The sequence below is a fragment of the Perognathus longimembris genome, chromosome 11 (genome assembly GCF_023159225.1).
Source record: "Perognathus longimembris pacificus isolate PPM17 chromosome 11, ASM2315922v1, whole genome shotgun sequence".
Classification (NCBI taxonomy): domain Eukaryota; kingdom Metazoa; phylum Chordata; class Mammalia; order Rodentia; family Heteromyidae; genus Perognathus; species Perognathus longimembris.
In genome coordinates this window covers 40869930-40880725 of record NC_063171.1, presented here as the reverse complement: position 1 = coordinate 40880725, position 10796 = coordinate 40869930, and the positions used below count along the sequence as shown (strand labels likewise).

Below are 10796 nucleotides of genomic sequence, written 5' to 3'. Positions count from 1 at the left end.
CCTAAAGCAGCAAGACATGTGATAGTCCCTCAAAGGAAAGGGGAGAGGGAAGATGACCAGGTTCAAATTGTGCCGCAAAACCACTGCAGAACTTTTCTGGCCTTCTATACATTTCCAGGCAGCTGTCCCAGATCTAGGTTTTCTAATATTTTGGGCTTTCACTTCTTGGTGTTGCTGTTTCAGTCTTTTACTAATAGGTAGTCCTAAGAGCCTACCGCAGACCAAAGCAAGCTAACTGATGAGATGCAGGCAGCACCTGCCATGTGCAAGGCTACACTCCAACTTTATAAAGCAGGTACATGTAAGCAGTTCCAACTCAGTACATACTTTCCCCATCTCCTTCCCTTCCCAGGAGTTCCCAAGCCTGGGGAGAGTACACAGGTGCATATAACTAGAGCTAACCATTTCCAATAGGACTCAACATAGGGGAATGGGAATGGCTTGAAAGAATCCAACAGTTCCCCAAGTTAAGACAGCTTTAGGGCCCTGCCCATCTTAGAAAAATCAAATGAAGCAAGCAACCACCACAAGCTAGTCAGGAGACACTTCTCAGGAGGGAGAATAGCCAGCAAACTGAAGTTGTAGCTCTTCTATAGCATGTGCTGTGGCTAGAGACCACATAAACTCTTGGGCGATTTATGCCCCATCCCTGCTCATTTAAAATGGCGTGGCCTTTTTCTTCTCCCTAGAAATCTGAAAACGTGCTAGAAGTGAAAAATAGTCCTAGGAATCCAAACTATTTCAGCTGCTACACTAGTTCAGGCCAGGCTCTGCCTTCCAAGGGGCACAGGTGCTGGTTGCTCCATAGGCGGTGAGAAATCTAGAGTAGACTAGGCAGGCGCTTCTGTTCCACATCTCTTGCACTAGTAGCAAAACAGCCTTTCATCTCTACCAAAGCACCTGGTTCTCTTCTCCCACCTCCCAAGCAATCAGGGGATGGGGTTGGGGTGGAATGTGGGAATAAAAATAAAGATGAGTCAAGACCAGCATCTTCAAATTAACAAACTGTAATTGTTTTCCCAAAGATACATTTTTTCATACACATCCATCATACACTGTAACCAAAAAAAGCAGTGTACATGAAATAAGAGAAAATAAATTAAAAATCCATAGCATAGGTAAGGAGGCTCTAGTCTGGAGCACAGCTGAGTTCCCAGCAATATAAGGAGGCTCGAGTTTCTTTAAGAATGCCTGCTAGCAAGGGTTCCAGCAAGGTGGTTGGTTGGTTGGTCTGTAGTCAGTCTTGAGTACTTGAAACAGTTCTGTGTTTTGTTTTTGTTTGTTTGTTTTTCCTTAGCGTTTATAATAGCCATCATTGTCCTGCAATAGGCAGAGCTATCACGTCCAGGAAAAATGAGGGAGGGAACCACAGAGGCAGCGTGAGATCCAAATACAGCATTCAAAGGTAATTGGTCCAGTGGTGCCTGGGGAAGGAGGGGGGTGACACTCCAGAGTTAGCCGTCTTCCTTTGGGGGTGTGTACCAGCCTGCAAGGAAACAACACCGCAGTGAGGGGCAGACCAACACACCCCACCCAACTCCAATCCTCAAGGACACGTATTGTTCCAGGCAAGATCCTAGAAAGGCTGTCCAACATGAGGCTGCCTACCTGAGGTTATAAGGAGAGGGAGAATGAGGAGCCCAATCTGAAGTGACAGAAGAGCTGGATGAGTTTTATACAGAGTGGTGGACAGAGGGAAGCAACAAGCTACCCACAAAATCACCACTGGTGCTTCTCTAGAAGTAGAGTGGTGTTGGCCATTTTCATTCAGGCCTTCTCTGGAGAGTGAGCAGGTAGGTAGGTGCTGGGTTAATGGGTGCTATGGCTCAGAAACCAAAAGGGTTCTTGCTATTGCCTGAAGTGAAAACCTGGGCCTGGCAAGTGTCCGGCTCTCCTGGGGGCCTGGCTCCAGCCTCACCGTTTTTTTCGTGGATCTGCACCAAGGACTTGTAGGACTGCTGTGCTCTTGTCAGACTGTATTGAGACTGGGAAGAGGAAACCACCAGATCAGGCCATGGCCAGCAGTGGCCTTACTGCCCCTCACCTTGCACAAGCTCATACCTAGGGTCCCGGCATTGCACTCTGGTATGACACTGAAGTACTCTGGCCCTCAAGGTCCCTTGGGGACATAGTGCCATAACCTTCCCTTTCCAGACCTGTGGGAAAGTCTAGAAATGCCAAGGTCTGACAGTCCCCTCAGGCCAATGTCCTGCTCTTCCCACTACTGCCTCCCCAGGCCCTTTCCTCCAGTGCCACCTTGCCCAGAGGTCTTATTCTCTTGGTGCCTAAAAGGCACTTTGGTAGCCAGTGGTCCAAACTGAACTTGGCTCCAGCACCCTCCCTTCCAAGTGCAGGCCCAAGCCCCTTACTTTGTTGGCTCCAAACTGCACCCGTGCTTTTCCCTTCACCAGTGTGGCGCTGATCTGCATGATCACTGACTCTATGGAATAGGCACTGCTCCAGCCCTGAGGCACGGGAGGGACAAAGCAAGCAAGTTAAGACACAGCTTCCAGAGACACTACCTGCTGTTTCTCTAAGCAAGCAGCTGCCTCTACCAAAGGGTCCCTGCCCTTTACCCCCAGTACAGCCACCACCCCTGTCTAGGTCAGTGAGTATAGGCCATGACTGGCCAAAAGGGCCACATTATGTTTATAATACCCCCATTATAGGTTGGGTTAAGTTCTGCCCAGCCCCACCCAGGGCAGGCCAGGCTACAGTGAGACAGGCTCACCTGCTTGGTAAGAAGTTCCATGCAGATGGCACCTCCACCAAGAACGTATCTGCCGAAGAAAGGCCAGTAAGATGTACATGGCTAGGGCTATGTCCCTTCTTTACCCTCTGCCTTAGGAGTTCCCTCACCCAGCCACTCACCCTCCAGAGAGGACTGGAGACACAACCCTGACGAATGGTGGGTCAAAGGGAAAGTTATCCTGAGACAGAGAGAGAGAGGCAGAGACAGCAGTTAGGGAGTAGAGGCCAGTGTCCTCAACAGGGAGGCTAAGTCAGAGAGGAAGAGAGGGGATTGCAAAGTCTTACTTTAAAGGAGAAGTTAAGTAGGATGAAGTCGGAGCCTTCCTTCTCTTTGAGGATCTGGAGATCATTGTGCAAAGCGCTGTCCTGGTCAACTCTATGGAAGGAGTCTGGACTCAGGCTCCTGGTCAGAGCCCAGGAGCCTCCCAAGGTTTCCAATGCCCAAACCCACTTCTGGAGCCCTGCAACCAACATGCCAGCTAGGACTTCCTGGGAGATCCCGCCACTCGCCACTCGCATGCTCCCCCACCTCCTTTTTCATCCCAGAGTCCCCACTCACTTGAGGAGTTTGACATTCCAATCGTATAGACTATCATTCACTAGTTCAACTGCATAGTTTCCTGGAAGGAGAGATGAATTAGTAGGATGGTCAAAGTGGAAAGGGGCCAGATCCTTCTCTGAGAGAAAAGAATGGAAGACTCCAGGTTTGCCCAAGATGGACATGCATACAATCCGTGCCACTGGCTTGAGGTTCTTGGTTTATAAAGTTCATGAGCACTCACATAGCCCAGGATCTTTTGGGGACCTTGCCATGATCATTGTGTTTCTTTATGAAATACTGCTGTGTAGGCGCCACACTGGGGGCAAACATACCGCCTTTGAAACTCTGTGATCGGTATATATCCCTGAGCTCCTTCATCAGCCTGTCAGTGGCCTGCACCGAGCCAGACACTGCACCCTGCAAAGGAGAATTCACAGAACATTTGTCACATGGCTTGTAAACATACATGCTGCACCTTAGAGGCAAGTCTGGTAGCTTGCCCAGGATTTAGGGAAGGATGAGACACCCAAAAAAGGAGATAGCTCCTCATACTGTTATCTGATGGTCTTATCTCTTCCCGGTCAGCACCCACCAACCCTTCATCCAGCTTCTTTCTATAAGGCACGTACATTTAAGTAATCTTGCCTCTGGTTCTTTTTAATTTTCTCTAGAATGGCCAAGTTTTCTTTTCCGATGCCATCATCTTCAGATTTCTTGCCCTCAGCTGGCTCTTCTTCTTTCATTTCATAGTGATCTAGGTCTTCTGTGTCCTAGGGTAGGTGAGGTGCAAGTGGACAGAGGAGAAAGATACCAACGTAGGTGGTGGATAAAGACCATTAAATCCCCAGTACCATCTCACCTGAAACAGCAGTCCATGTATCTGTCTTTTTTGTTGTTCTTGCTCTTGCAAGACCAGGACTAGAACTTGGTACCTGATGCTTTTGCTCACTGGCTGGCAATCTACCAACTAAGTCACGCCTCTAAGCCCTCCATGTAGCAGTCTTATCAACACAACACTGTTAGCAGTTCTGGAATGCTTCCCAGTTCCATTTTTTCCACAGTTGTAAAAGCTAAAGTATTTTTTGTTCCCTTTTTCTGTTTTCAGGCCACAGTAGAGTAAGGACCCAAGTTCTCCAGGACTACTCCACTCCGTTTCTTGGTGGTAGAAGCTCTACCCTAGTCCTAGCAGAATGACTCTGACTTGACAACCTGACTAGAAGCTTATGTTTCACCAAGTGAAACTACTGTATCTAGGAGTCCTCAGGGTCCCAGGTCTAAAGGAAAAACAAGATTATAAATCTCTTCTCCCAACAAATTTGGAGCCTGAATCAGCTACACTGAGGAACCACTGTGCCAAGACTGAAATGAGAAAGGAGGTCTAGAGTGGGAGATGGTCAAGAACAAAACTAGTTATCCTTTAGACCTCAGCCTCCTGAACAGCTAGAATCATAGGCATGAGCTACCAGCACTTAGCTACAATGAACGACTTCTTAATCACCCTGCTCTACTTAACCCAACAGTTCTCTGTGCACAGGGAGAGGAGGCAGTGATTTCTAGGATTCAGCCCTTTAGTCAGATATTCAGGGTGTGGTGCAGAGGGCTGAACACTGGATGGAGCAAGTTTCATTCATCACCAGCATCTATGTCAGTCTTAAGATCTTTTCAAAGTTATAGAGGCAGGGAGGTTAATCTGATGCTAGGAAACAAAATGATCCTCACTTTGGCAGAATATCCCCATTTCCTATTACATCAGCAACTAACATCTACTGAGTGTTTACACGTCAGGTTCATGTGTTTCTCCTCACACACTAGGTTCTTTCATTCTCACAACTGCTTTACTACTATTCTATCGCTATCTCCATTTGACAGGTGAGGAAGCTAAGGCCTATTGAGGTTAACTGTCACATTCAAGTCAGAGTATTTGTAGAAGAGCTAAAACTGAAATCAACCTTTCAGATTCTTATGCACAAGTTCTTAACCATTGTGTTATATTCTGTAAAAACAACAATTTTTAAGCAGAAAAATGAGATAAAATTATCAGCACTTATGTACTATTTTGAAACACTTTATGTAAATTTAGTCTCATTTAATCTTCAAGGCAACTACCTGCAGTATAAACTGTAATCCTATTTTACACCTAAGAAACATGCAAGTTAAGTGAGATATATAAGTAGAATTCCCCAATTAAGATAGCCAGCATGCAAATTCAGGTCTGATTTCAAAGGCATCTGGGATTAAACCTGTCAAATATTTACTTGGTTTAAACAGATGTGCAATGAAATGCTTTCAATGGCTGGATAGGGGTGCCTGTCTCCTTAACTACACTGGCTATTCTTCTACGTCAGTAAACCTTTATTACTGTGATAACTTCTCTCCAGACTGGAACTCTGTTTATAGTAGGTAATCAATGCTGCTGACAAGAACTTCTTGCCAATACCACCTTAAATGGCGACCCTACCTCAGGCATCTCCTCATCTTCATCTTCCGAAGACACTTCTTCCTGTGTGCACTGCAGTGGAGGAAAGGGCAGAGATCAGAGCCCTGGGAATTTGCTAGAATGAACCCTCTGACCTACTCCTCTGGGTCTGGGAGTTGCACATAAAGCTGCTAATCTTTCCACCAGCCAGATCTAAATAGAAGTAAGAACCCTTGGGATAACTTTTAACCAGCCCATTATTCTACTATATGCCAAAAATACAAGAGAGGAAAACTGGCTGTCCCAGTCATGTACCTCACAAATCCCAGCTTAACTTTCTTAAGAACTATTCCTTTCTTTGATCTTCTCTGAACTGACACTGCATTCTTATTTCTAAACAAGGAGCCTGGGTCCCCAGTGGCCACCAACTGCTACTGCTAAGAAAATGGTAAAAACCTCCCCACCCCCCCCCCCCCCAGCCTGGATGCCCCTAAGAGTGGGGTTTTGGTAGGAGATGAAGCTGGTACTGCCCCATCTAGCTAGACTCCCATGTGAAGAAAGAAGCTGAGAATCCTATGTGTGTTTAGGATTAGGTAGGATTGGGAGAAGCAACTACAGATTCATCTCAGTTATCAAGGATTTATATTGTAGGTTCATGGGACAATCTACACAGCAGGGCCTCAAGCCCCTCAGGTGCTCACCTGTTCTGCTGGCAGGGGCTGATCCAGCATTTCCACATCAGGATGCTGAGGGAGGTTGTAGAGTTTACACAGGTCAGAGATGATCCTCTTCAAATGCTGCAAGAGCTGGAGTAGGGACCAGAGACGTCAAATACTTCTTTCCCACTGCAATCTGGATAGCTGCATGGGTGAGCTATTCACTCACATCCCAAATCGGTACCTAGTTCTCTAAACCATGTGGCTGTGGGATTGGCTCTCTTGGTGGACCAACCCTGAGGCTGCTAAAGCCATCTGCCTCTGGCTTCATTAAGCAAGTCCATAGAAGTTTGCCCCAAGATGTTTAGCCTGGGGTACCTCCCACATTCCAGATCTGGTTTCCTCTCACAGGGTACCTTTGTGACATGAGCCTCATTCATGTGCTCCTATCCCATGGTCTCCTCACCAAAGTATTCCCTTTCTTTATGTCCACCAGCCTCTCCAAGACAGCAGCCAAGTTAGGGTCATCAGACTCCACAGACCAGATGGGGGGCACAGCAGGGTAGGATTCCTGAGGGGAAAGAGTAAGGGAGAAATGGTCACAATGGGTGACTCTGGGAAAGGGCAGATTTAGCCTGTCCTCTTCCTCCCAAGACTTCTAGTTTCTCTGTTTCCCCATTCTCATGCTCTACACACTCATAAGCCCAGCCCAGCAGGTTAGTGCCTAACCAAGCAGCTCCCAACAAAACCTAGACTAAAAAAAACAAACCACTCCTTGGGGGGATCTTTTCCAAAAAGCAACCTAGGACCTTTTCTTTCTTTCCTACAGAATAAAAACCAGGGAAAGTAGTACCGCTAAACATCATGAATACCAAGGGGATTCCTATCAACTCTCTTGCCACTCAAGAGTGCTACACCTGAAATTTTCCCCACACCCAGGTAAGTACTCCAATCCTGCTTTCCAAACTCCAGAATGGGGAGGAGAGTGGTGTGACAAAGCAGACTGTAGCTTACTGGGGAGGAGGAACAAAAAACGGCATCTCTAGAAGCTAAGGGTAAAAGGTTATCAGGAAGAATATCTTCACCCCACTCACAACAGAGTACCTCTAAGACCTCTCCTCACTTCTCCCTTGGGAACTTGCAACTTTCTCAGGCCAGGCATGGGTTAGAGGGCTGTGCATGGCAGGGTGGGAGAAAGGAGCCTACGCTGCTGACATTCCCAGCATTCCTCAGCCAGAGTGCCAAATGCAGCCTCATGATGCTCCCCCTACCCAAATCAAGGAGGCAGGTTCTGACCAAGATTCCTTTATAGGGCCCCAGGGACTTCAGCTGACCCCACCCCACCTCCTGCCCCAACTTTTTGACAATGACAAAAACAGTAGATGGTCCCTGAGAACTCAGCAGGGGTAGCTGGATGAGGCAAATCTCCCCTTAAAGAATTAGAAGCTTAATTGAGGAACAAAATTAAATCTTGATTTTTTTACACATGCCAAGGAAATCTACCAAACTCCTACTGGGGTTCTTAGCACTGCCAATAATCCTCAGTGCTGGAGAGGAAAAAAAAAGATCAGTGATGCTCAAATCTTCACCTAACTAAGCCACTCCTGGTCTTTCAATGGTAACTTTAGGGAGGGAGGGAGAAATGGAACACAAGAGTTTTGGTGGAATACTATCCTCCCAAACAGGTTTATCTCACCAAACCATGATTGGGCCTAATTGAAGAAAAGAGAAAACATCACATAAACTGCATTCAGGCCTCCAAGTAACACAGGATTCACAAGTCTTCTTTCCTCTCTGGTCTGCCTACTTGGGTAAAGGTATTGCTTCTTAGCTACCTGCCACTCTAGGAGGGAGACAGATAACCACAGTAGGGACCATCAACTAATCCAAGTGATGTACAAATAGGACACTCCCAAATCCTCAGACACCCAACCCTCCTCAGGACGTTTGAAAGTAGAATAAGGCAGGACACATGGAAGGTTTCTTGATGACCACTGGGGAGAAATGAAACTGTTATACTGCTCAGGATAAATGGGGTGGCCTAGGCACATCACATTACTATCATTACCAGAAAAAGCAGCAACCCTAGGACGATTGGACAAATCCACTAGGAACAGGGAGGGGAGTGGCAGATCTGTTACCAGCTGAGGCATAAAGAGGAGAGTTAGAGGTTACGCCAGAATAAAAGAGAACCGTAAGGAGTGAAAGAAGAGGAGCCAATAAACCGAAAACTATCACTTAAGAGATTCAGAATCAAGAGGGGCTTCAGGAGGGATGCCTAGGCAGGGAACCCACAGGTGGTGGTAATGTCCTAAGTCAAAGAACTACTGAGAAGGGGTCAACGCAGAAAGGTGCAGTTCCAGGAGAGGTCCTTCCAGCTGGGGTTAGCGCAGAGGCCTGGAACCTTGTAATTAGAGTGGGGGGAAAAAAAGGGACATTCCTAAGTAGCAAAGTTGTGGCGGGGCAGTCAAAAGGAACTAAAATAATCAACCTTGGGGCGTGTGGTGGGCTTGTGGAAGGGGGTTAGTTAAGAGATCATATGTCGGGGTGTCCCTCGTTATCTGGGGTCAACAGAGGGGATTCTGAGTGCCCGGCAGAACCTCAAGCTGCACAAACAAGTGTAACCTAGGGAGAAGGCGCCGAACCCCAGGAGGGGCTTCGGCCTCTCAGGTCCTCAGAGAGCCAAAGGCTGTATGATTTGGTCCCGAGTCCCTGACAAGGCCCCCCTCCCCAGGGGCGCACGCGAGAGGGTCCTCACCGTGATGTTGCAGTGGATGCGAACAGGATCTCCAGGCACCGACCCCCGTGGGGGGAGATGCGGTCCGGGTGCGGCCCCCGCCCCGGCCCCTCCGGCCCCGGCCAGCAGGAACTCGCAGCTCAGCTCGTCTAGGCAGGCGCTGGCAATGCGGAAGCGCTCGTGGCCGCGGTGGAAGATGGACTCGAGCAGCTTGAGCTCCCGCCTCAGGCAGGGCCCCGGCCCCGGGCCCCCACCTGGGCCGCCCCCGGCCCCCGGCGCCGCCCCCTGGCCCCCCAGCTGCTGCCCCGGCCCCGGCTGCTGCTGCCCCTGCGGCTGCGGCTGCTGCATCCTCCGCTCCGCTCCGCTCCGGGGCCGGCGGGCCGGGAGCCTCCCGCCTCCGCTCCGGGCTCCGCCGCCGCCGCCGCCGCCGCGGTCCGCACTTCCTGATCCCCCCTTCGCCAAGATGGCGCCGCCGCCACCTCCGGGACAGGGCCCCCCCCCCTCCGCTCGCTAGCCCCCCCGGCCGCCGGAAGCCGCGCGCCCCTCCTCCTCCTCGGGGCCCCGCCTCCGTCCCCTCACGTGACCTCCCTGCGCTGGCCCTCGCCACGTGATGTGTCCTCTTTCCCGCCCCCTAGTTCGCTCCTGTCACCCGGCACATGTGACTGGGGGCTCAGGCTCCCCTCTCTTAGCGCCTCCGTGCGTGTTTACGTACGTCGTGCGTGCGCACGCGCGCTGGCTCCTCGCCGGCTCTCCCCTCTCACGTGACCCGGCGCCGCGTGCTCTGAGGGGCCACCCGCGCGGGACTCTTATTTCCTGCTCGGGGCCCTTCTTTCTCCGCCCCCCGAGCGGCGGGCGTGCTGGGCGCTCGGACGGCCGGGAGAGAAAGGCGTGCGGGCGCCATGGTGTGGTCTTCGTTCTGTGCCCCTGACTCTGGCCCTCGGGGCGGTGCGGGGGGGGTGGGGGGGAGGAGGGACACGGGACTAGGTGTGTCTTCACCCCGGAGGGCGGCGCGGGGCGGTGCTCCCGTGAGGAGCCTGGGAGTACGGGAAGTCGGTCTGTTTCTTCCCCTTGTCGTGTCTCTCATCTTGTGTGTCCTTGGGTTAACCACGCTCCCGCCGAACCTCAGTTTCTCCATCTGTACGCTGGCTCGGCCGAGGAGGATGCCCGCGTTGTCTGTTCACGAGGACCCGACGCGAGGAAATCGCCAGCTCCCCCGGTCAGTTACGTCTGAGGGACAGTCCGTATCTGACCTTCGGTGCTTTTCAGACCCCATCGTTCTGACGAAGCTGGGAGAGGGGTGACCCTGGCTTCCTCCCTCCGCAGACCTGGAAGAAGTGCGTGCATCACTGTATCTGTGGCCGTGGGATGGTAGGAGACCGCCCGGGGCGGACCCCACTCTCCCTCTCACCTCTCTAGCCTTGTCGCAGTGATCCTAGCAGCTACCGGGAATTGGCGACAGGGCCCCCAGGTTCTCACTAGGTGGCACTATCACAAAGGACAAAGCTGGCTACGGTTCCAGAAATCCAGAGCTTGTAGTTCCTTTGCCCAAGGGCAGATGTCAGCTTGTGGTGGGGCCCAGTAAGTTCTGTTAGGCCAACTTAGTGCGTGGAGCCATTGGCTTGTTGCCACCGGAAGGCAATATGGCCCACTTGGACTAAATGAATTAGCCTGTTGGAAGCCAATTGTGTATATTGG

At 50.5% G+C, this 10796-nt stretch overlaps 1 protein-coding gene across 1 annotated transcript; it reads right to left on the bottom strand.

Moving 5' to 3' along the window:
* Positions 1 to 991: 991 nt before the first annotated feature.
* On the bottom strand, positions 992 to 9549 carry Ube2q1 (ubiquitin conjugating enzyme E2 Q1). The gene is made up of 13 exons (XM_048356569.1): positions 9123 to 9549; positions 6831 to 6935; positions 6410 to 6514; positions 5751 to 5801; positions 3922 to 4062; positions 3625 to 3709; positions 3311 to 3371; positions 3037 to 3127; positions 2872 to 2930; positions 2732 to 2780; positions 2370 to 2465; positions 1919 to 1985; positions 992 to 1486 (listed from the first exon to the last, which is right to left on the bottom strand). Exons 1-13 carry the CDS (start codon positions 9447 to 9449, stop codon positions 1455 to 1457), a joined length of 1269 nt encoding a protein of 422 aa, XP_048212526.1. The 5' UTR covers positions 9450 to 9549; the 3' UTR covers positions 992 to 1454.
* Between the last annotated feature and the right edge of the window lie 1247 nt (positions 9550 to 10796).